The following is a 26111-nucleotide window of genomic DNA, read 5'->3' on the forward strand; positions in this document are numbered from 1 at the left end:
AATAGCCCACCCCTGTACAGATGTTTCTTATGAACTAGGTCAAAGGAACGTTTTGAAATGATTTAATCTGGTCAGATTTCGGGAATTCGGCTCCGCAGGTAAACCGCGCGCTGGAACGTCCCCACGTGACGGCGGAATTCCGCCCCTCCCTCCCGGCGGCGCGCGCACGCGGAGCTCGAGCGCGGCGGCGGCGCGCACTGTCGGACGCGCGCACACGGACGCGCGCAACGCCCCGAGTCCCGGACCGAGCGGCGCCGGGAGGACTTTTTTTTTTCTTCTTCTCTTCCCTCTTTCATGTAGGCGACGTCGTCGTGTGTCGCCATGCTGGAGCGACTCAGCGTGTCGGACTTCGTCTCCCTGGCCACCGAGGACATGACCTCGCCGGCCACGTCGCGCTTCCAGGCCCGGATCGGCGACAGCAGGAGCGCGGTGTCCGCGCTGGAGGAGGTGAGTCCACCTGCTCGCCCGGTCCCCGAGTCGGGGGACAGGTGCCGTGTTGTGGTGGAGGCTGGTAGTAGCCTATGAACCAGAAGACCCGGGTTCGAACCCCACTTACTACCACCGTGTCCCCGAATAAGACACTTAACCCTGAGTGTCTCCAGGGGGGACTGTCCCTGTAACTACTGATTGTAAGTCGCTCTGGATAAGGGCGTCTGGTAAATGCCGTAAATGTCCAGAGAACGATCTAGAAGTTCTGCAGGTCTAAATAAAGGGCCGTAGCTGCTCACACGCTTGTCCTTTTCGAACGAAGGATCGGGTTGGTCGGGAATATTTTGGTGGTTTTTGTGTCGTGTTTCGCGGAGAGGAACTCGGAATGCCAGAATGTTCCGTGTAACAGAATATTCCGTGACGAGAACGTGGCTGCGGGCTGCGACTCTGAAGGGGAGTTGGGTTTCGGGGACGACGCCGGTTCTGTGGTGGCCTGCTGCAGTCAGGAATGTGCCACCAGACGCTCTGGTCCAGAGCTGCAGTGACAGGGACGGTTCCCCTGGAGCAGCGGTGGCCTAGCGGTTAAGCGGCCCCGTGGTCAGAAGGTTGCCGGTTCGAATCCCGATCCGCCGAGGTGACACCGAGCAAAGCACCGTCCCCACACGCTGCTCCCCGGGTGCCTGTCATCACTGTGTGCACCGTGTGCTGTGCTGCTGTGTGTCACAAGAGACAATCGCTTCACTTTCACTGAACAGAAGGTTGCCGGTTCGAATCCCGATCCGCCGAGGTCCCACTGAGCAAAGCACCCCTGCTCCTGTCAAGACTGCATTTACATTTACGGCATTTACCAGACGCCCTTATCCAGAGCACCTTACAATCAGTATTGACAGGGACAGTCCCCCCCTGGAGACACTCAGGGTTAAGTGTCTTGCTCAGGGACATGATGGTAGTAAGTGGGGTTTGGACCTGGGTCTTCTGGTTCGTAGGCGAGTGTCTCGCCCACTAACACCCGGTCTTCCTTGTGGACAGAGGGGACGAGGTGTCTTCTGGGAGAGAAGCCGCTGGTGGGTCGTGGATCTCGTGTGTTTTAAATAAAAAACGATATTTATTTCTCGTCCCCGGTTTCAGCGAAAGGAAGCGGCACTGCGGGATTTGCGGTTGAGTTCCGGGTTTGTTGGGTCGATCGTCGGTGGCCTGCGCTGGACTGCGTGTGTGTGTGTGTGTGTGTGTGTGTGTGTGTGTGTGTGTGTGTGTGTGTGTGTGAAGGTCGCCACGTGTAAATACAGCCTCAAGGTCCTGTTTGGGTTTAAGCTTGTGTTTTTTATGGCGAAACCTCGTCATTCGCCGGTGGGCGGGCCCGTAGGGGGCGGAGCCGGAAAATGTCCCACGCCCGCGTGAAAGCTCCCTCCGAGTGTGGGGAAACGTGGGCGCTTCGGGGTCGCAGCCGACGTCCGTCTCCTCCCGCCTGGCGCAAGGTGGTCTGGTCCAGTTAAAAACAAGGCGGAGCCACGTGAGGCCGCGTTCCCATTGGCCGACGAGTCCCGGCCTTGCACGGTTTACTTATTAGTGCGTCTCTGAGGCGGGATCAATAAGGCCGCCGAAAGACAAACTGATAAGAGACATCGGCGCGCCGTTTATTGCCAACTCGCCGACTCCCGTGCAGTTTTCCAGCAGTAACGTGTGTGTGTCCTGCAGGGACCCGTCCTTCTCGTCAGTCCTGTCCCTCCGAGGGTTATGTCTAGACGCCGCTTTTCACCGTGTGGGGAGTGTAGTCAGCTACAAACAGGAAGTGGAACTAACCACCCGGCCAGCGCTTCATTGAACGTTAATGATGTCATGAACCGAGTTTAAAAGGGGGAGGAGCTTGATTGTAGGACGTGATTGACTGCTGTTCCTCATTCTGGACGATCTAAATCCTCTCCTGTCACCACGTCCAGGTGGTGCGTCCATGTTCGACACCCCTCGTACCCTGGGGACGTCACTGGACGCCACAGACCAATGGCCAGCGGTTAAGGAAGCGGCCCCGTAATCAGAAGTTTGCTGGTTCGAATCCCGATCCGTCCCCACACACTGCTCCCCGGGCGCCCGTCATGGTGCCCGCTGCTCACCAAGGGTGATGGTCAAAAGCAGAGGACACATTTCACCGTGTCACCGTGTGCTGTGCTGCTGTGTATCACCATGATGCAGGCGTTTTGATTGGTGCACTGGTCTTGTGTAAAGTGGCCTTGCTCTGTGTCGACTGCCACCCGTCACGGTTTGTCATCGCTGGTCCCCGTGGTGATAATCGCGCCTTTTCTCTTTGTGCCGCAGTCGCTGGAGACGGACCAGCACAACCTGCAGAAGCTGAAGAAGACGGTGAAGGGCATCCACCACTCCGGACTGAGTAAGCAAATGAAGGACGCGTCCCCGTAACCCGCCGAGCTGCCGCTGGCCGCACGGGACGGGTGACCGGCCGCGGTGGACAAAGGGCCCCAGTGAGGGCTGAAAGACGGGACTATGCGCTGCCAGAATGCGCAGTTTGTTGTGTGCGGTGAATGCCGGTGCTGTCGGGCTCCCACTTGCATTTACTTGCCCCCGTTCAAATGCTTCTATTGTGCTGCACGCACGCGGCCCCCGAAAACGCATTTTATTTTATTTATTTCTTTTTTTAAAATATCAAAACCAGAGGCGGTTAGAGTAGCCAAAACTTTTACATTTACGGCATTTACCGGACGCCCTTGTCCAGAGGGACTTACAGGGACAGTCCCCCCTGGAGACACTCAGGGTTAAGTGTCTTGCTCAGGGACACGATGGTAGTAAGTGGGATTTGAACCTGGGACTTCTGGTTCATAGGCGAGTGTGTGACCCGCTAGGCTACCACCACCTTAAACGTCTACTCAAGTAGCATCACTCCAAATAATAATCTAATAAAAAGTAAAAAGTGGCCATCCAGAAATGTACTCAAGTTAGAGTACAAAAGAACGTGGGGATAAAAACACTGAAGTACGGAGTAAAAGTACTTGTATTCGGACAGAAAATGTATAAATGTGCTAATTCTGGTACTTCCTAATAATATTAAAAACTTAATGGACTAAATCCGAGCATATGAAGTATATCTTATGTGTGTTTGCATCGATATATTAAATGTCCACTTCTTTCCTCTAGAACGTTTAGAGGTCCACTTTGCTTATGGCGCCATTTTACCAAATTTTGACGAATGTTGAAGGATCCGTATGAAAGACTGGGATTTGGTATTCTTTCTCTAAACCTTGGTTTTAGCACTGGAGACGGTCGCATCTGCCATTTTTCACACCCTGTTGGTTAGCACGTTCGGCTGTTAACCAAAAGGTTGGTGGTTCGAGCTCACCCAGGGACAAAAACTCTCTTTGTTTGGGGCAGTGGTGGCCTAGCGGTTAAGGAAGCGGCCCCGTAATCAGAAGGTTGCAGGTTCGAATCCCGACCCGCCAAGGTGCCACCGAGCAAATCACCGTCCCCACCCGGGCGCCTGTCATGGCTGCCCACTGCTCACCAAGGGTGATGGTTAAATGCAGAGGACATTTACATTTACATTTACAGCATTTATCAGACGCCCTTATCCAGAGCGACTTACAATCAGTATTACAGGGACAGTCCCCCCCTGGAGCAATTTAGGGTTAAGTGTCTTGCTCAGGGACACAATGGTAGTAAGTGGGATTCGAACCCGGGTCTTCTGGTTCATGTTTCACTGTGTGCTGCTGTGTATCACAGTGACAATCACTTCGCTTTGATGGGTTGTGTGGTCATGTGACTGCATGGCTACATCTGATTGGTGAAACATCTGAAAATGTGTGGAGTAAATGGTTTTAAAAATAACCCAGGTTCAAACCCCATCGTGTCCCTGAGCAAGACACTTAACCCTGAGTGTCCCCAGGGGGGGACTGTCCCTGTAACTACTGATTGTAAGTCGCTCTGGATAAGGGCGTCTGGTAAATGCCGTAAAGGTAAAAAGTATGGCGTTGTATACCCACTCAAAAAGTTACTGAGGTGTACGGGAGCAAATTGAACTCTTTACTACCCGCCCCTGATTAAAAGTAAAAGCTTCCGAGAAACGTATCTGGCCAGATGTGGTTGTGCAGCCTCGGTGCGGGTTGAGTCAGAACATTCCGGTAAAGCTGCGAGGGCCCGCCCCTTCCTGCCGCTCGGTTGACTTTGGAAGCCGGCGAACGCTCTGCCTGGAGTGACGTACGGCTGCGTGAGACCTCGGGGGGGTTTGGGGTGCACCACGGCCAACTCTGGGAGGCGTCTCATCAGCCTGTTTTGGATGTGCCAGGATCTTGTTTTGTGCATGTTGGCTCGCTGGGAGGGTTCGAGTGCTTATATGTCCGCAGAACCCGTAATTATCGCCGCGATGGTGCGTTTCCACGTCGACTTCGCCTATTCATTACTTCCACTGAGCCCAAGTGTGTAAAAAAAGAGGACTTTGTTACGCGCCTGGCGTAAAAGTGTATCGCTTGGTTGCTGTCGTAGACAAACATCCCCCATCGACTGGCTCATGTTGCCTCCTCCCCACACACACACACACACACACACACACACACGCTGCTCTCAAGCGCTGTTTGATGTGTTCCAGGCCCGCGCTCTTCGCTCGCTCTTCTATCCGTCGCCAGCGTCTCGGCCCCTCCGCGCTTTGATCAGCGCGAGGGGCGGAGTCACAGGAACGCAGCCGAGGACCAGCAACAGTGGGGGAAAAAAAGGGTTTCGGGTCCCGTTAAAATGGCGAGCGGATGCGAGTCACGCTGCAATGCATGCTGTCGTTACCCACAGCGCGTTAACATTACATTCACGGCATTCACCAGACGCCCTTATCCGGAGCGTCTCACAGTCAGTAGTGACTGGGACACTCCCCCTGGGGACGCTCAGGGTCAAGTGTCTCGCCCAGGGACACGATGCTGTATTAACCGCTCGGCCGCCGTCACCGTTCTACAGCAAAACATCCTTTTACACGCAGAGATGCGAGATGTCCATTGGGAATCGTAACTCTACGCCGTATTATAAATGGTGCAAATACTGCAACTTTAACATGGACGGGAAGTGAGATTTTATTCTCTTTTCTTTTTCATGGGAGATGTGCATGTACAGTACAGGCCAAAAGTTTATACACACCTTCTCAGTCAATGTGTTTTCTTTATGTTCATGACCATTTACGTTTGTAGATTCTCACTGAAGGCATCAAAACTATGAATGAACACATGTGGAGTTCTGTACTTAACAAAAAAAGGTGAAATAAGTGAAAACACGTTTTATATTCTAGTTTGTTTGCTCTGATTACTGCTTTACACACTCTTGGCATTCTCTCGATGAGCTTCAGGTCATCACCTGAAATGCTTCTCCAACAGTCTTGAAGGAGTTCCCAGAGGTGTTTAGCACTTGTTGGTCCAGCTCACCCCAAACCATCTGGATTGGGTTCAGGTCCGGTGACTGTGGAGGCCAGGTCTCCACTTTTTGTTAAGTACGTAACTCCACATGTGTTCATTCATAGTTTTGATGCCTTCAGTGAGAATCTACCAACGTAAATGGTCATGAAGATAAAGAAAACACTGAATGAGGAGGAGTGTCCAAACTTTTGGCATGAACTGTATATTTTCCAGTTCAATTATCAGATCTGATCAGCCTTAAAAATACTTCTAATATTGTGTGATTATCAATCAAATCCATTTGATTATGATTATCATGTCAATTAATCAATTCGATATCTCTATGCATCCCATCGATTTTTCGACTTTACTTCACATTAGGTTTTCATGTACGCTCGTGAGATGAGAGTGAAGGCCTCGATCACACAGACGTCTGAACCGGCTGTTTTTCTGGCGTTTGTAAAAACGCGTGTGGCGTTCAGAGGGCGCTCGTTTCAAACACCAAACTCCTACCTGGATCTGTACTCAGAAGTAAACATCGGAAGTAAAGTAAAGTAGAGGCTGGTAGTAGCCTAGTGGGTAACACACTCGCCTATGAACCAGAAGACCCAGGTTCAGGGTCTGTAAATGTGAATGTATTCACGTCAGTGAAATAGGCGGATTAAGTAAATGTCGTCTTTGCCATTTGCACTTTCAACCACCAATCAGATCTGTGGCCTAACATTTACATTTTTACATTTATGGCATTTACCAGACAACCTTATCCAGAGCGACATACAATCAGTGGTTACAGGGACAGTCCCCCCCTGGAGACACTCAGGGTTAAGTGTCTTGCTCAGGGACACAATGGTAGTAAGTGGGATTTGAACCTGGGTCTTCTGGTTCATAGGCGAGTGTGTTAAACACTAGGCTACCACCACCCACCAGCAGCTTGCGTCCTTCTTGCTGTGTCTCAGTCTGCCTGTGTTTCTGGCCCCGCAGCGCACGTGGAGTGTAAGGAGCAGTACATCGAGCTCCTGGAGAACCTGGGCAACAGCCACCTGTCGCAGGACGACAACGAGGTCTCCACGGGGTTCTTCAACCTGGCCGTGTTCACCAGGGAGGTCACCGCGCTCCTCAAGAGCCTGGTAGGTGCCGAGTGGCGGCGGGGATCTGGTGTCCTGCCGGATTTCGCGGGTGAATTCGCATGACGGGTGGCCGTGAGGAGCTGCTGCTGTGGTTGGAAACACAGCACAGCACACGGTGACACATCGAAACGTGTCCTCTGCTTTTAACCCATCACCCTTGGTTGAGCGGTGGGCAGCCATGACAGGCGCCCAATGAGCAGTGTGTGGGGACGATGCCTTGATCAAGAGGACCGCAGTGGCAATTCAGGATTCGAACCCTTCGACCCTTTGGCTACAGGTTCTTTTTCCTTACCCACTAGGCCACCGCGTTAATGACGAGCTGCCCCGAGATTTGGGTGTCCAGCCCAAATCCCGGACCTCAGTCCGATCGAAAACCTGTGTGGTGACACCGAAAATGCTGCTTCTGAGGCAAAACCAAGAAATGCAGAGGAGCTGTGGGTAATTCCACGGGTGCCAGGCGTCGGTCTACTCCATGCAACCCCAACGTGAAGCAGTTCTCAGAAACGGTGGTTAAATAGGGCCTGGGAGGGAGTGGAGATATGAAGAGGACTCCGGGACGATGCAGTTCAGACGAGGCTAAGCCGTGAATTAGCCGAGCAGTGATCTGACTGGTCTGGCGGCGTTTTAAACAGATCTGGTTACCTGCAGTGTGTGTGTGTGTGTATGTGTGTGTGTGTGTGATTTATGTCTAGAGCAGAGAAAGTGGTTCTGCTGCAGCTGGAGGGTCAGGGATCATGGGGGGGGGTACTTTCCAGCTCTGTCAGTGTGTGCGCTCAAATGTCTTCAAGTCGGAGTAATCCATGTTGTCGTCTTGACTACTTACACAGATATACAGCGAGACTGTGTGGCTCCACTTTAACACAGAGCACACATAATAAACACACACACACACACACACACAAAGTGCAAACAGAATGTGTCATTTGTGCACCAGGCTGTTGTGCAATTTTTCTAATTTTGCCTTAGGACCCCGTGTGTGTGTGTGTGTGTATATGTATATATATCATAGCTAGATGTATAGATCTATGGACTGAACACCAGAAGGTCGAGCCCTGCAGACCCGACCGCATGGTTCCTTTCTGCTGATTGTGTCCATGGCAACGCTTTGTTAAACACACAGTGTATGTCTGAGTGCCTTTCGTTCGGTTTAACTGGGTTCAAATCCTCACCTAGCATGGAAGGGCTGGAGATGAAGATTCAGGCTATGATGATGATGGTGCAGGGGGTTTCAGTTCTTTGCTCTGTGTGTGTGTCTGTGTCTGTGTGCTTGTGTTTACTGCTGTTTTAAACCATCAGCCATTTCAGCGCTGCTGGTTTCTGTGGGTCCTGACGCCCCAGACCTTCCAAACATCTCCTGGCTTCTAAAACTAGTAATTAGGTAGATGAGAACCCTTTATTGCTGTTGCAATTAACCATGTCAAAAGTACAAGTGCTACTGATACCTGGCCGTGGACCGGACCAGACATGAACACAAACACTTAGCTAATTAGCCCAGTCAAGTTCAGCCGGCTTGGAAGGGCTGCGCTCTGCATATTGGCCTTGAAGAAGACTCAGTCAGATCTTCTGGGTTGAAGCACAATTCACTTCGGATACATTTCTAAAGGAGCTTCTCATTTAAAGTTCTCCTAAGCACCAAGGAAGGACAGAACAAACAAAGGTGAAATGATAATTCCTACAATAGGAACATTTTGTTGCATCTCCACATGCTGTGCATCACAATGACGAAAACAATCACTTTCAATCACGTCTTCCCCGCCCCAAAGCTTGACTCGGCCTCAGACACTTTACTTTTTTTTTTTTTTTTAACTCACCGTCATGTCTTCTCTCTCGTGTTGAAGCTCGTGGAGTGATGGTCGCACCTTCGCTGAAATTGCTCTTTATTTGCGGTCTCGGAGGCCTTTTAGCCATCTGTGCTGGGATTGGACATTTTGAGTTCTTTACCAAGGCGAACTCGCAATATTATCAAGCGCCTTTTGTCGGGATTTCTTCAGCCTGGTCTTTTATTGATTCTCTGTTTTTTACATGTGATTTATTTATTTATTTATTTTTACAACAAAGCAGAGGCTAATGACCTTTTTTTAATTTTTTTTTTTTGGAGAGGCCTTTCTGACTGCATGTTTGTCTTCCACAGGTCCAGAACCTGAACAACATCATGTCTTTTCCACTGGAGAACATTTTGAAGAACGAGCTCAAAGACAGCAGGCTGGTAAGTGTGTTTAGTTAAGTTTGTGTGTGTGTGTGTGTATACAGTACCAGTCAAACGTTTGGACACACCTCCTCATGTTTTTCTTTGTTTTTCTAACAAATTGTAAATGGTTCGGGATTCGAACCGGCAACCTTCTGATTACGGGGCCGCTTCCTTAACCGCTAGGCCACCACCGCCCCATTGAGGAAATATTCTGCTTTAACTCGCCTTTTTTCTGCTCCCTGTGTGATCTTTCATAGTTTAGATTTTTTTTTTCTGTCTTCATCTACAGTGTAAGAAAGAAAAATAAACTGGTACTGTATACACAGATCGTCCGTCCTTTACACCGAACACGTCGGCGCACCACCGGCGGCCGGTGTTTTGGCAGTCGCCACCCTCAGCGGTTACCGCGGAGTTTTTGTCATTGCGAAAGGCCGGAGGAGTCTCGGGTCCGCTTCACGTCTGACCTCTCTTTCCATCGCCACACAGGAGCTGAGGAAACACATGGAGAGGAGCTGGAAGGACTACGACGTGAAAGTGTGAGTGTTGGCAGGCACCGTGCATGGCGTGGCGCGGCGCTGACGACGACGGCGTAATGCACGTCACGATTGGCATTTGTGCCATTCCTGTCTCTAATTAATTAACATCAGAACATGGCTGAAGTTTCTGAAGCGAGAGTGTCTGATGAGCACCAGAAACAAACCCTCTTAGTCCGTTCACATTTACAGCATTTACCTAGAGTTGCAGGGACAGTCCAGCCTGGAGACCCTCGGGGTTAAGTGTCTCGCTCAGGGTCACGATGGTAGGAAAGTTCGTGGTTGTCTGGTTCGTAGGCGAGGCCGCTACTAACGAATATGCAGTCTTTGCATTGCATAACTTTAATAACGTGTTTGAGCTAATAAAAAAAATAATAATTGCGGGCGTTGTCAGACATGAGAGTTTGTGTGTGAGAGTACCAGAAGGGCTGCTCATACTCGTAAATAAGCTTGGAAACAACAGGTGCGTCGACACCATTACCTTGTAGTGTCGCTAATTGTGTTCCATCGCTCACCTTCCCGCTTCCCCGTCTTCTCCCACCCCATTACAGGCCTTATAAATTGGGAACGGGGCCGCATCCAGCCCAGCGCCTTATTACTTAATGACCATCTTCTCTCCTTTAATCTTCTACAAAGAGGGATAATGAAACGCACTTTATTACGGTTTATTTTAAGACCGCCGCTCCTTAATACCTGACAATTTTGGACACGCTCTTGGAACAACTACATTCTTATTTAGAGGGAAGTTGGAGAAGGAGAGGAGAGAGAAACAGAAGCTGGGCCTCATCAGGACGGAGGGGTCGGACGCGATGGAGGACATGGAGCACGAGAGGCGGGTCTTCCAGCTGCAGATGTGCGAGGTAGGGAGGGGCGGGGCGTTGAATGGGTGGGGCTTACGGTGCCTTTCCATTCTCCCCAAACAGCCTATGGAAAGTTTATTTCAACCGCCGAGGTTCCAAACGACACTTTGTTGTAAAACGGTCACGTCTGAAAGGACAGAGGGGTGGAGAGCCAACACATCATTCCTTCCATAATCCGCATGGTCCGTCTGAAAAATCTGTCTGACATCAGGCCACTCTTACCGGATCAGGGCTCAGGGGGAGTCAGGGAACCACGTAAAATGTCTCCGGCTCTCTTTCAGACCATGTCCCTTTAGGAAGTGACTTGGCAGGCAGAATATGGCATAATAGAGACCAATTTATTAATTTCACTCTCTGTTTTAAGCATCAGTACCTTCGTTCTGGTTGTTTTTGTCCTGCACACACAAGCACAGGGACGAAAAGATAAGACCGTATGTTTGAGTGTCATATATTGAGTCCTTCCAGGTAAATGAAGTAAAACTCTATATTCACATGTTTGTGAAAATGCTGCACTTTTTTTTTCTTTCAGTACTTAATCAAGATCCAGGAGCTGAAGGTCCGTCAGGGTCCCGACCTCCTTCAGAGTCTCATCAAGTACTACCACGCCCAGCTCAAGTGAGTTTTAACTGCTGGGGCTCAAAAACCTTCCTTTGTTATAGAAAGCATCTATTGAAATCATATCTGTGGCCCACACGGAACAATAACTGTTTATATTGTCGCCCCGCTCTGCACTTTTATCTATTTTAATCACAGTTCTGCTTGAATGGACTGCAGCGTTGTTGTGGCTGAAATGTAGGGATTGAATGAACAATGTGGTCTGCAGCTTTTTCCAGGACGGCCTGAAAGCTGCTGAGAGCCTCCAGCCATTTGTGGAGAAGCTGGTGACCTCTGTGCACACGGTAATATATATATTTTAATCACGTCTCCGTATGCGATCGGATCTGGATTCCTGTGGAGTGTGTTGCATTCCTTTAACCCGTTAATGCATGAATCAAGAAATATTTATTAGGTTTTTTTAACAAATAATAATAACAATTTGCAAGTAATTTTCATTTGAAAATCATCATGCTCTGCATTGGGAGTTCAATTCCAATCTATCTTAATCTGTCCCTATAAGGCCCTCTATGTCTTTAAATTGCCATCAAGCAAGTGAACTTCCATCTATAAATTAGCCATTGCATAGATATTTATGAATGCTAATTATTGTTGTAGATATCACATTTCTTTCTGCAAATTGTGTAATTGATTAATGAAAACATTGTGGACTATGGAAGACAAATGTATATCACATCCAGAAAATATAAATATACTACCAGGGTGCTAGTAGCCTAGCGGGTAACACACTTGCCTATGAACCAGAAGACCCAGGTTCAAATCCCACTTACTACCATTGTGTCCCTGAGCAAGACACTTAACCCTGAGTGTCTCCAAGGGGGGGACTGTCCCTGTAACTACTGATTTCTAAGTCGCTCTAAGTCTGATAAATGCCGTAAATAAACAAATCACCACTGAGGCATTTACCACTAAATCTCCCTTTATACCGGCTGTATGTGAGAATAATTGTAGTTCAAAAGGTACAAATACAATAGTAAATAGTAGTATACTTCAGTAAAGCCTCGCATTGCATATAAGACATATGGACTTTGAATTCGATGACACAATCCCACTCTGAATGAAAATGATCCATTTTTGTTCTTTGTCTTCGGACACGTTTGCATGTTAAATGTTTACACGTTTAGTTGCATGTGCATGGATGCTTGTGATGCACTTCGCGATTGATTGGGCGCCACTGCTTTAACCCTTTAGAGGTGGAATATTTCAATAAGTAACTGTAATTTAATGACACCTTTTGCTACAGTAATGTAAGGAATTACAATTCCATTTTATTTGTAATTAAATTATGTAACTCGTTACTCCTTAGTCCTGCTAAATATTTGTTTGATGGCCTATTTGCCTACTGCTGACATGCTCAGTAGAATCCGGTTAGTAAGTCGGTATAAAGCTATTAAACGTTGTGAAAACCACAGTGAACGTCTGCCGTTGTTTGGCCGAACGCAGGTTCGGCAGGAGCAGGATGAGGAGACGCGTCAGCTCACCCAGCTACGAGACTCCCTCAGGGCCGCGCTGCAGGTGGACGGCAAAGAGGCGAGTTTGAGCCGCCGTCGGCGAAGCCGCGGTCATCCGAGGCCACCCGCACTAACGGAACTCTCCGGTGCTCTCCCTCCCAGGAATACCTGAACCGCAAGAACTCCGGCCACGGCTACAGCATCCACCAGCCTCAGGGCAACAAGAAGTACGGCACGGAGAAGTCGGGCTTCCTGATGAAAAAGAGCGACGGGTAAATAGCCCCCCGGTCCAGTAACGCTGAAGACCCTCCTGGCCTGGTGTGTGTGTGTGTGTGTGTGTGTGTGAGTGAGTGAGAGCAGCTCCGCGGGGACCGTGGGATGCTGGGAGTTCAGAGTGAGTGGGCAGCGGGTGGGGCTGAACTGTTGCGGCTGGATGGGACGTGTCTCCATGGTGGGGATAGGGGTTAGGGCAGACACATCTGGCACCGGTTAGTGTGACACGAGCCCAGTCATAATTACCAGAAGTGGTGGTAAAAAAAAGGGGTGGTTGTAGCCCAGTGGGTAATACACTCGCCTATGAACCAGAAGACCCAGGTTCAAATCCCACCTACCACCATTGTGTCCCTGAGCAAGACACTTAACCCTAAGTTGCTCCAGGGTGACTGTCCCTGTAATACTGATTGTAAGTCGCTCTGGATAAGGGCGTCTGGTAAATGCCGTAAATGTAAAGTGCGGAGGGCACCATGGGCTGGCGTGGTGAGAACATTCAACTTTCATTAATGAGCGCGTCTGAGCAGAGTTTACCGGCGTTTAGCAGTTTTGTTCGCCTGGATGTTTTGCCCTCACAACATTCCGCCTCCCACAGGATCAGGAAAGTGTGGCAGAGGAGGAAGTGCGGGGTGAAGTACGGCTGCCTGACCATCTCCCACAGCACGGTAAACAAACCCCAGCCGGAATAACGCGCTTCACGCTTCCAGCGGGAAGATTTTATTCAGGAAAGAACCCGTATGGTCCGTTTTTTTTTAAATAGTGTACTTACATCACACATAAAATACATAAGACTGATGTTATTACAATATTTAACCCGCAGTGTGTTTCTCTGCCTTTGCCTGATGGCGTTGAGATCTCATGTTATAATGTGAACATTTCGTGTTGTGTTGTAGTGTATTAACCACAACAATGCCATATAAAATAATTTTTGACTAATTCTGGTCACGTCTGCTCTCAGATTAACAGGCCACCAGCGAAGCTCAACCTCCTGACATGTCAGGTGCGACCCAACCTGGAGGAGAAGGGGACGTTTGACTTGGTGACACGTACGTCCCCTGTTCAACACACTTGGCCGAAGTTACAGTCAGCAGATGCTTGTTTTAAAGTTGATATTTGCTGGAAAACCCCGGTAATTTGTTTGATTGTGTTTCTATGAGGCGTGGTGAGCTCTGAGCTCCTCCCTTAATGAAAAGCAGGTGCAGGGCCGGGCTTGTTCTGGCCTGCAGCGCCGCGATGTTGCTGTAGATCCGGTTTTTCCCAGAGTTCTCCCTGGAACCGGCCCCTTTGTTGCTCCGGCTCCGTGGAGACTCACGCCCTCCTCTTCCCATCTGTCTGCCACAGATAATCGGACCTACCACTTCCAGGCCGAGAACGAGCAGGAATGCATGATGTAAGCAGCCCAGAACCGAACGATCCGGCTTTCGTGCGGCCTCCTCCCAGCGCGGGGTGGCATGCGCCGACACGACCGCGCAAACAACAAGTCAACAGCCAGAGAGAGAGAGAGAGAGAGAGAGAGAGAGAGAGAGAGGGAGGAGGGGAGATTGGGGGGTAGATAGGCGGACCGCGGCTGGGTTTGGCCGGGAATCCTCCGTGGTGCACCCCCACCGCCCTGTGTGGTCCGGAGGAACCGTGCAAATACGAGAGAACCGAGAGAAAGAAGAATACAGCAGGGGAAGAGGTCACCAGGCAGGACGCCATACTCATGACGCTCTGCAGAAACATCAGAAGTAAAACCATCTGAAAAACCCTCCATACCAGAAAGAAATATTATGGGATTTTTCTCAGCGAACTAATACTTATTTCCTTACACGGGCTTATCTATATAATTATCTATATAATTTGACACACTTCTCATACGTGTTTTGTATTTTTGGGGTTGAACCGGGGTGTGGGACAACTTTGACCATCCTTCTTTAATAAATGTATAAATGGGCCAGTGGTGGCCTAGCGTTTAAGGAAGCGGCCCCGTGATCAGAAGGTTTCCGGTTCGAGTCCCGATCCGCCATGGTGCCTTCAGTCGGTCGGTAATCCCCCAGACACAGCACGCTGGGCACTTCCCGGCTCACAAGTGCAGGAGAATTAATAGATCAAATAATAATATATTACAATACAAATACAAAACAAAATGCAATATAATTCTCATAGTGTGTGCCGAGAAACTACAAATGTAGTTGACAACCCTGATGCAGGATCTTGCATTTGATGAAAGAATCCTTAAATAGACCTTAAAAAGTCTTAAATTTGGCTTCCTTAAACCTGCAGATACCCTGCTTACAGTTAAGTGCAATATTTTAACGCTAGTACAATATGTTTGGGAATACATATTATAGTAGAGTCTAGTCTAGTATGCAAGAAACCCTCCTACCAACTAGATAATTACAACAAGTGAAGTGATTGTCATTGTGAAATACTGCAGCACAGCACGCGGTGACACAACGAAATGTGTCCTCTGCATTTAACCATCACCCTTGGTGAGCAGTGGGCAGCCATGACAGGCGCCCGGGGGGCAGCGTGTGGGGACGGTGCTTTGCTCAGTGGCACCTTTTTGTTCAAGGGCTTTTTTTTTTTTTTTTTTTTTTTGTTCAATGGCAACCTTCTGATTATGGGTTCGTTTCCTTACCCGCCGGGCCACCACTGCCCCAAAGTGTGAAAGGCTGAACCCACTGACGTTTATTTCTTGTGGCAGCTGGGTGTCGGTGCTGCAGAACAGTAAGGACGAGGCTCTGAACACGGCGCTGGGGGCCGATCAGATGCAGTTCCAGGACAGCGGCCTGCAGGAGCTGGCCCGCGCCGTCATCTCCGGCCTGCGCAACATGCCCGGCAATGAGGCCTGCTGCGACTGCGGCGCGCCAGGTGACTGGGAGGGGACGGTGGTCTCAGTACCTGGGCCATTTCAGTTTAAAACCCATGTATTCAAGAATTCAAGTTCTGGACACGCAGATGTGCACTTTATGTGGTATGTGTGGGGTAGTGTCCTTGTGGGTAAGACACTCCTTTGACACAGATGTCCACTTACTGCAATTGGGTCCCTGAGCAAACCAGTCCAGGGGGACTGTTCCTGTCACTACTGGTTGTAAGGTTCTCTGGATACGGGCGTCTGGTAAATACTGTAAACGTAAATGTGAAAATGCATAGTGGGTAACACACTCGCCTGTGAACCAGAAGACCCGGGTTCAAACCCCACTTACTACCATTGTGTCCCTGAGCAAGAAACTTAACCCTAAATTTGCTCCAGGGGGGGACTGTCCCCGTAACTACTGATTGTAAGTCACTCTGGACAAGGGCGTCTGATAAATACTGTAAGTGTAAATGTCAGTCCGTAACTTTGTTTAAATGTTACATGTAGCACCTGGTTCTGGAGACACCTTGTTTCCTTTCACTACGTACCGTCTTGAACGCGACGTGTGGCTACAGAGCGTCTCGAATAAACTGGACACCGTCCGGATGCCCCCGGCCTTTATTTCAGTGTGTTGCGCTTAAACTCTGCTCCCCACCCCAGATCCCACCTGGCTCTCCACCAACCTGGGGATCCTCACCTGCATAGAATGTTCTGGAATCCACCGGGAGCTCGGCGTCCACTACTCCCGCATCCAGTCCTTGACGTTAGACGTGCTAAGCACGTCTGAGCTGCTGGTACGAGCCACTGCCGCCAAACGAACCCCAAGACGAATGCAGGTCCTCCTAAGCCCTGCTCTCTCTGTGTGTGTGTGTGTGTGTGTGTGTGTGTACGTGTGTATACGGGCTGCAGGTGGCGGTGAGTGTGGGGAACTCGCGCTTTAACGACATCATGGAGGCCAACCTGCCCTGTGAGGCTGTAAAGCCGCGGCCCAAGAGTGACATGTGAGCAGCACTCCATTGGTCCAACACATTATCGATATGCAGACGGCGGTGACGATGACGGTAACTGTGCGACGTCTTTAATGAACCAGGACTGCGAGGAAGGAGTACATCCTGGCCAAGTATGCGGAGCGTCGCTACGTCCTGCCTAAGGAGGAACCGGACCCGCTCCCCGTCTACGACGCCATAAAGAGCCGCGACATCAGGGCGTTACTACAGCTGTACGCTGAGGGGGAGGATCTGTCTAAATCGGTGGCGCTGCCGGAGGGGCAGGTACCGGACGCATTCAAATTCGCTCTTTTGAAATTCTACGTAGTTACTTTGAGGTGAGGAGCAGCAGCCAATCATGTGACAACGCAGTCACTTAACCCACAATAAGTCCACCAGTTGGCCAACATAGCCACATTCAGGATATTTGTACGAATGGATTTGATTGGCTGCTGGTTGCTCTGTGCTTGCCACAAGCTGTGCATCTGATGGTGTCCTCTGCTCTTAACCATCACCGTCAGTGAACAGTGGGCAGCCATGAAAGGCGCCCGGGGAGCAGTGATCGATGCATCACGACGCATTCATTTTTCCACATTACTGCACATCATGTTTTCAAATATGTCGGTGAGAGGAGAGTTAAGGTCCCGTTCACACGGACGACTGAACCAGGCGTTTTTTGGCATTCATGGCATCAGGTGAGAGTGGACTGAATGGCAAATCGAAGCTTCCACATGGGCGTTTAGCACCAGCACGTTCGGATGACGTCAACTAAACATTTTTGAATGCTGCTACAAATGGAATGCTGCTACAAAGCAGAGTAAAAATGCACATTGCATTCAGAAGGGCGTTCGTTTCGCCGAATTCCTACCCGGAGCGCCGCTGTACTCAGATCAGTCCGCCACAGTCACTCCCGGCAATACTTTTTAACTAGAAAGCAACGTTCTTATGATTTAATCGATTATTGTCCACGTCTGCATCACGATGCATCGATCATGAGATTCATTTCAGCACCCTTTATGGGTTTGGTACCTCAGTGGCACCTTGGCGGTTCGGGGTTTGGACCCGCTAAGGCCACCACTCCCCCCCCCAGCTCATGACATCACTGTTTCGTTCAAACTGAAACGTACTACACCAACTGAAAACAGATGGCTGTGGTCTACGTAGGCGGCGCTGCTGCTAAAGTGGAGCAGCAGGGTGGGTGTTGGTGGCCTAAGGAAGTATGAGGCAACGCTGAGACGGTTTGAATTTATGATGACAGGGTGAAGGGCGTTTCTGCAGTGCAGTCGCTGCAGTTTTCAGCTCATAGTTAAAGGCTTCGCTTTCTCCTACCTGTTAATCATCGCCAAACCATTTCCCCCCCTCTTATCCTAGCGGTTAAGGAAGCGGCCCGTAAATCAGAAGGTTGCCGGTTCGAATCCCGATCCGCCGAGGTGCCACTGAGCAAAGCACCATCCCCCACACACTGCTCCCCGGGCGCCTGTCATGGCTGCCCACTGCTCGCTCAGGGTTATGGGTCAAATGCAGAGGACAAATTTCACTGTGTGCACCGTGTGCTGTGCTGCTGTGTCAATCAAGTTTACTTTAGATCAGCCTTTGGCTGCCTCCAGCTCAGGAAGCGTGCATGGTGTGAATAGAACATCTCTTTGGAGCTGTGTGTGTCCGCGTAACTGTTATTTTAGGACCCGAGTCAAACAACTCGAGAACAGAGAGGAGAACACGCGCACCGTCTTCGCACACTTCCTCTTCTTTTTGTCTCCCTCTCTCTGTCAGGATCAGGGGGAGACGGCTCTGCACCTGGCCGTGCGGCTGGCGGAGAGGAGTTCGCTGGCGTTGGTGGACTTCCTCACTCAGAACAGGTCCGTGTGTCTTCAAAATCCCTTTTATAATCCGTTCAGTGAGCCTGTCGGAGCAACCTGCACCTGAAGCAACATGGCTTTCGCCATATTGTAGATGTACAGATGTTTTTGGGCTGTCAAAACACAGCTTTGTGCGGTTCACTTCCTGTTTCTGAAGGTCTGGCCTATTACATGGATTCGAAATGAAAATATATATATTTTTGGCCACATCATCTGAATGAGCCTTTAGACAGAAATTTTTACATTTCAATTTTTTTACCAACCATTGAATAAAATGGACTGAGTTTCACACCCTGTCCGAGCCTCTTTCCCATGCATTAAATATGCATTAAATCAACCGTTAGTCTTAAGAATTGACCCGGATTAATTGCGATCAATTGCAAAACAGGCAATACTTTTTACATTTTTTAATCAATGGACAGCGCTAGTTATTTTTGCAGCGGCATGTTTGTGCGGTATGTTGGGGCTCTGCATAGTGCATCTGCATACCTGACTGGTTGGGCATGTTCTTCAGTGGCTGTCTGGAGAAGAAGACGACGGACGGTAGCACCCCCCTGCACTACTGCGTCCTGCACAATAAGACCGAGTGCCTGAAACTGCTGCTGAAAGGCAAAGCCGTCCTGACCACAGGTACGTCCCACCCAGGGACTGTTGCATGAATTCACATCACGTTGCGAATTTTTTATTTATTTGTTTTTTGGACGAGAACACAAACCTAGCGATTAGTTATTAGTCAGTCCAGGTTTATAATTCTGTCCCCTGTGTCTCCAGTGAACTCTGCTGGTGAAACCGCGCTTGATGTCGCCAGGAGGCTTCAGCTGTCCCACTGTGTGGAGCTGGTGAGACCAGACCTAGATTTGTGCACATTTATATTATATCTGAGCAATTCCCAGGTCTAGGAGGAGTCTGTCTGTCTCGCTGTGAGTCTTGTGACTGTTATGGACATGTCTCAGACTGTGTGTGTTTGTGTGTGTCTTTATTTGCAGTTGGAATTGGCTCACAGTGGGAAATTTAACTGTCAGATCCATGTGGAATATGTGTGGGAGATGCCACAGGAACCCTTGTACGACAGTGAGGATGACCTGGATGAGAGAGTAAGAGCTTTTCTTTTTTTTTTTTTATGTCACATCAATGCATCCAGGGGCAGTGGTGTCCTAGCGGGTAAGGAGGCAGATCCGTTATTGGAAGGTTGCGGGTTCGAATCCCAAACTGCCACCGAGGTCCCCACACACTTGCTCCCCTGCCCACTGCTCGAGCGATGGTTAAATACAGAGGACTCATTTCTCTGTGTGCACTTGGTGTTGTGCTGTGGTGTGTCATATGTGACAATCACTTTTCGCTTCAATTATCTAGAATTTATTAAAATAAACACGAGGAACTAACTACCCATCCAGCTTTTTGGAAGGTGTAATTTTTTCTGACTCCTGGAATATGATCTTTAATGTTTTTTTTTTTATTTATTTTTTTTTTTAAGTTTAAAATGGGAAGAAGCTTGTAGGCATGATTGGATGATTCAAACCCCCTCCTGTCAATACGTGACACGCCCAGGTGTAGCATAGTGTCCCCATCTCCTCAGTTTCCCTTCATTCTCTACACAGTGGGTGTCACAAACATGACCACACCCACCACCGACACAATCATGGAGATTATCAGCGCTTTCATTCAAGTGTTCACTAATAACTAGTGAATGTGACATTAGTGATCAAGTCCAATGCACCACATCTAAAGATTATGCTTGTTAGAAGAAATATATTTTTAAATATTCTAGGGCTGCACCTAAAGATTATTTTAATAATTGATTAATCTGTAGTTTTTTTTTTTATTAATTATAGAAAAGAAGCATTCATTAATCATAAAACAAGAACATTTCATTTCATTTCAAAACAATTCATTTCCACCCCTTTATTCAAAAACAGAACTAAAATCTTGCACAAGTGCACAAACATGTTGCTCCTTGAGCTGTTATAATAATAATAATAATAATAAAAACACAAGAAACACACATGTATGCTTTACATCTGCCAAATTCTGAGCTGCCAGAACAATAAATAATTTATAAAAAATAAAGAACAATACAAATCCGAAAATGTGTTTGAATGTCAGAACTTGTTCTCTGCACTACGCTGCAGACACACACACTTTCTCTCGCTGCCTTTGTTCAGACACTTTGCATTGCAATGCAAAAAGGAAAAAAAATGTCCACGTGCTCTTGGCTCAGGCTCACTCTTTATTTCGAGGCCATGTTGGAATTGTATATTTCCTCTTCCTCTGCTTTTTTTTTTTTTTTTTTTTTTTTTTTTTTTGCTCCGCCCTGTCTGAGGCGCTGAAAGAGACCAAGTGAGTTCACTCCGCTCATCGCCCAACTAAAAATTTATTTATTTATTTATTTATTTAGTTAGTTAGTTAGTTAGTTAGTTAGTTAGTATAATCAGATGTCTCAAAGTCACGCGACACCACAAATCGATTATGAAATTCGTTGTTGACTCTTTTGGTAACCGATTTTTATCGATTTAATCGATTTGTTGTTGCATTCGGAAATGTTCGTATTTGCCAGGTCAGCCCCTTGTCCAGAAACCTCCTCTCTCCTCCACCCACCACACCTGCCCGCAGCTTTTCCAGCACCGGCTTGTCCAACAAGACTTATGAAAATGTTGACTTCCTCTACCCGAGTCCGCCCAGCAAGAGTGCGCCATCTAATGGCATGAACCCGCCACCACTGCCCAACAAGTCCATCCTGAGAGGTCAGCTGAGGATGCCGGCTCATAGCGCTTCAGCTTGACATGTGTCCCTTCTCCCTGACCTTTTCCCTTTCTACTGTAGGTCAATCGGATCCCCAGATCTCAATCTCGGCCCAGGAGGTGGTCCTGCCGAACCGTCACTCCAGGTCCCTAAACCAGAAACATTGTCTGCAGGCGCTCCCCACGGACGGCCAGGGCTCCCGACCACCCAAGTCCCCTCACGGAGGCATCGTGCGTGGACAGAGACACGCGGTGTCGTGGGACGGGCAGCCCAGCTCCCGACAGGGAGCAGGGAGTGAGAGCAAGAGTGCGTCCACCTCTCCCCAGAGCTACCTGGGACCCATCAGGTCAGAGTTCAGATCCTTGTGTCCCTCCATTTCAGTGTTATTGGTGTCAAAAAAACAACAAACTGCTTGGCTGCTCATGTATAAAATTCTGTAAGTATGAGGAGTGGTAGTAGCCTACACAGCAAGACATTCACCTACGAACCAGAAGATCACGAAGACCCAGGTTCAAACCCCACTTACCACCATTGCGTCCCTGAGCAAGACACTTAACCCTGAGTGTCTCCAGGGGGACTGTCCCTGTCACTACTGATTGTAAGGCGCTCTGGATAAGGGCGCCTGATAAATGCAGTAAAGATGATTTTCTGTCCCCTGGTGGTATGTGTGGGTACCGCAGGTGAGGTACAAGAGGTCAAAATACAAAGCTTTTCATAAAAAATAAATGGTATTCTGCAAACAAAATAATTATACATATTACTATCCACAATATTGTTATACACAGTGAATGTCTTTACATTTATTTAAGAGTTTTTTTTTTATTTCTCTCAGGATGAATAAAAATGTCTGATTACATTTTATGGTGTTTATCAGATGCCCATATCCAGGACAACTTAGTGACCAGGACAGTGTCTTGCTTAGGGACACGATTGTAGTATGTGGGGTATGAACTTGGGATTTTCTGATCATCTGGTTCAGAGGCGAGGGGGTTACCCGCCAGGCTACTTACCACCCTATTTTGTATTTTCGTTGAGTTGTATTGTTCCTGCTTTTACGAACGCAGTTCTGAGAAGACCACCTCGTACCGGCGGACGAGCAGCGGCGTGCACGTGAAGTGTGCAGTAGGGGGCAGTCATGAGGAGCTGTACTGCAGCCTGGTGCCCCCCAGCACAAGTCCGAACCCGAGTCCAGCACCAGCACCGGCCCAGACCCTGGTACCGGTCCTCCCGCCTCCACCCCGCGGCCGAAAGAACGCCATGGTACGGTCGCAATGAATTACTACTCGGAACATCACCTTAGTTGATGATCCCTCAGATTGTTACGCCATCCACGTGTTCAGGTGTGTGTGTGTGTGTGTGTGTGTGTGTGTACACACCAGGTTTCCAGGTCTAAACCTCAACAGAGGAAGGTTAAGGCCCTGGTGGACTGCAGGACGCTCAGTTCGAGGGAACTGGCTTTCTTTAAGGATGAGGTTATCATTGTTACCTCCACTGAGGATGCACACTGGTGGGTGAGTGCAGCTCATCTTCTTCTGAGCATCATGTTGTATCGTTTGTTAATTAAATCCAACGTAGACCTGGATCTGTACGTTGCTTTAATAAAATAGTGTATTTGATAGTCAAATAGTGTATAATGGACACACCTTCTCCAGAAACAGTTTTTCTGAGAAGAAAAATCTTCACCAATAGAGGTTCGGCCCTTACGTTCAAGACATTTAAATATTTTATATTTTAAACGATCTAACGATATCTTGCCCTATGACATGATTCTAGATCTTTAGCAACTGGGGTTACATCTAAAAACTTTATTGGAGCACATGACTGCAGCGGCGCCGTAAAACGTCTGTTGATGTGTATAATTGTCTTTTTTGACATAAAATGAGTCAGATGAGTAGGTGTGTCCAGATTTGAATGTTACAAATTAGTTTGTGTTGGGCAAGTTTGATGTTAAAATAACATACGTCAGGGGTGTAAAAAGATAAACATGCATAATAGTGGAATTTTATGGAATTGCACATCCCTAATATAAATACTTTAAATGTCACTTTTCCTGCACGAGCACACATGGTGCAGTAAGTTACATTGACATTCTTGTTTCATTGGTAGGTCGGCCACATCGAAGGAGACTCGTCCAGGAGTGGATTATTTCCCGTCAACTACGTGCAAAAGTTAGACTGATCAAAAAGCTTTGGCGTACCGTGGTACCAGAAGATGGTGGAGGCAGATGCAACAAAAAGTGACGTTCTGGTTCCAGGCCCTCAGGAGCTCTCCTGAAACCCCATCCGCGTTGAGAGATTTCAGGCTGGGCTCCAGGTCCGAGAGGGAGATTCTGTTTCCTCGGAGCGGCGCCGGAACCCCGCAAGGTACCGTGCTGTGTGGTTCTTTATCAGGAGACTTTCTCACCGGCCTGATTTCTTCTTCTTTGAAGAGGCGCCATGAACACATGACCAGATTGCACAAGCAGCTCAAACAAGTGATAACCTTCATGAGGATGATGTGGAGCTTTTTTTTTTTTTTTTTCCTCCTGCCCTCTGTCCAGCAGTGCTGCATGCAAAGCTCTTTAAAATGTCAGACTTTGGACCGGATTCATTTGTCTTTTCATGTCGTAAATAAGAATCTTAACAAAACATCAAACAAGTGCCAAGATATTTAAATTAGAGGTCCGTTTTTATGAAAAAAAAAAAATTCATATTGAAATTGCTAATAAGATTGTTTATAATATTCCAGCAGCAGGATGAATTGTCCATTAAAAGTAAACTGTTTGACTTTACTGTAATGATAAGTAACTGGATGCTTCTCATTTTCATGTTTCATTTTTTTTTTTTACTACATATCATCCTGTTTTTTTTTTTTTAAATCTAGGGTTTGAATTATTGATGCAGTTTCCGATTTTCAGCATCAGTGTGAACGACTTTGTACAAAAAACAATTCTGTATTTTTGCCTTATGTTTTAGTAAGCTTTTGTAACATTTGAATTGCTTTTTTTAATGAATTTGTATTTTATACATTTGTATTTGGGCAAAATGATTTTAATGTTTAGAATTAAGTGAACATTAAATCTGGTCTGATACGACTGTGTGAGTGGGGTTTTACAATAACTGTGAAAAAAAAAACAATGTTAAAAAGAATAACTTATTAAAAAGATGTTTTCAAAGGTCCCCTGACATGAAAATGTGTGAGATGATTTAACATATTAATACGAGTTCACCCGGGCCTGTTCTAGAAATGGCAATAGGTGTAAAGGGTGTTTTGGTCGTTCTGCTTCACCGTTCAGAGAGCGGCAGCTCAGACGAGTTTGTCCCCTTATGATGTCATAAGGGAAAAGGTTACCTCCCGTTTCTCATGCTTTGTCCGGCCAGAAAATTTCTTACCCCTCCCCTAAAACACCGGGGAATGCAGGGTAGATGTGGAAATTCATTTCTATAATATCAGTCGGGTCGGGCTTGCGCAGTTAATCGTCGCTCAGCAAACATGAACTTCTGGTCTACAGTACCTACACGTATGATTCGCTGCTTGTAAATTTGATTTGGTGAATAACATTGATAAAATGTTATTAAATGTTAATTTGATTTGGAAATCTCGGCCACCGTTGTCAGGTGATGCCGACATCTCTAGTAAAGCAGCAAGTCGCATAGGTGACGTCACAACGACGGCTCAGGAGGGGATGGATACAGAGTTGGGCGACGGTGAACTTGTACTTAAAAATATTGAAAAATATCAGAACCTAAAACATTGCATTTATATCCAGCAATTCCTATATAGGGGCAGTGGTGGCCTAGCGGTTAAGGAAGCGGTCCCGTGACCAGAAGGTTGAAGTTTCGAATCACGAGGCTCCAAGGTGCCACTGAGGTGCCACTGAGCAAAGCACCGTCCCCTCACACTGCTCCCCGGGCGCCTGTCATGGCTGCCCACTGCTGCCAAAGCGTGATGGTTGAATACAGAGGACACATTTAGTTGTGTCACCGTGTGCTGTGCTGCAGTGTTTCACAATGACAATCACTTCACTTTCAACTTAGTGCCATTTATCATATCGCAATATTGAGTTATATGACAATTTTTTCCCCCAAAATTGTGCAGCCCTGAAGTAAGAAACAGAAAATATTGCTGTCGCCGCCTCTTCGCATTCTGCAGTACAGGTAATATTAGTCTGGCAACAATGACAAAGGCTAAAAAACAACAGATATTTGGAAGGAAAATTAATATGTCAATAATATATTACTTAAGTTACAATTAACATACAAATGCTACTGTTCATATACTGTATATGCTTACACTAGGTTTGTTCATCTTGTGTCTGAATGTTATTCACAATAAGGATGATCAGGGTTATACTCAAGCTTTTTATACATCTGGACCCAGGGGCCAACAAGTTATGCGTTTAAAAGTGTGTTGGTTACATGGCACCCCCAGCCCTGGTCACCTGGGAAAAAGTTCAGGATCGGGAATGTATTTCATCCCTGCAGTATTAGGGGACCACTAAGAACGATATAAAAGCTTAGAAAATATGCATGCAATTGGACCAACAGTTTTTGAAATATAGGTTCAATTACTGGTGGTGGCTGGTGATGTATTACCGTGGATAGGTACCATGTATTCATATTAAAAGATTTTTTTCAACTTATGTAAAGTGTGTTTTTTTTTTTCATCTTTCCACAATGATTACGGCACCGTCAGAATTAATCCGTGCACTTCAGCGGAATAATTCCCAAGATGCATGAACCGCAGCTGCACCCTGCGCCTCGGGACGAGTGGCGGGAAGGACTCTGGCGATGGGAATTACGGGCCAGATTGCCAGTCCTGTTACGCAGCCGGCCATTACTGTTGTGTAACTGGCCGGCATTAAGTC

The 26111-nt window shown here is 47.8% G+C and overlaps 1 protein-coding gene across 2 annotated transcripts; it reads left to right on the forward strand.

Annotated features, from left to right (window-relative positions):
- Positions 1-213: 213 nt before the first annotated feature.
- On the forward strand, positions 214-24423 carry asap3 (ArfGAP with SH3 domain, ankyrin repeat and PH domain 3). 2 transcript variants are annotated; one of them, XM_028977463.1, is made up of 26 exons: positions 214-447; positions 2740-2812; positions 6783-6928; positions 9060-9134; positions 9603-9652; positions 10389-10509; positions 11039-11124; positions 11333-11408; positions 12568-12654; positions 12738-12847; positions 13441-13510; positions 13804-13891; positions 14187-14235; positions 15532-15698; positions 16345-16478; positions 16594-16685; positions 16775-16955; positions 18441-18526; positions 19041-19156; positions 19298-19365; positions 19513-19620; positions 21081-21267; positions 21347-21611; positions 22330-22525; positions 22645-22776; positions 23372-24423. In XM_028977463.1, exons 1-26 carry the CDS (start codon positions 322-324, stop codon positions 23441-23443), a joined length of 2961 nt encoding a protein of 986 aa, XP_028833296.1. In that variant the 5' UTR covers positions 214-321; the 3' UTR covers positions 23444-24423. The 2 variants fall into 2 exon arrangements, with proteins under 2 accessions (XP_028833296.1, XP_028833301.1); XM_028977468.1 differs by having other exon boundaries at positions 22645-22772.
- The last annotated feature ends 1688 nt before the right edge of the window (positions 24424-26111 follow it).

Source organism: Denticeps clupeoides, chromosome 1, assembly GCF_900700375.1.
Source record: "Denticeps clupeoides chromosome 1, fDenClu1.1, whole genome shotgun sequence".
NCBI lineage: Eukaryota > Metazoa > Chordata > Actinopteri > Clupeiformes > Denticipitidae > Denticeps > Denticeps clupeoides.

What these genes read in the sequence shown, in the direction of transcription:
- asap3 (XM_028977463.1), top strand. Translation starts at nt 322, where the DNA reads ATGCTGGAGCGACTCAGCGTGTCGGACTTCGTCTCCCTGGCCACCGAG. An exon ending in TGACCATCTCCCACAGCACG is followed by an intron (nt 13,511 to 13,803) that starts GTAAACAAACCC and finishes GTCTGCTCTCAG; the next exon opens with ATTAACAGGCCACCAGCGAA. An exon ending in GACGTTTGACTTGGTGACAC is followed by an intron (nt 13,892 to 14,186) that starts GTACGTCCCCTG and finishes TGTCTGCCACAG; the next exon opens with ATAATCGGACCTACCACTTC.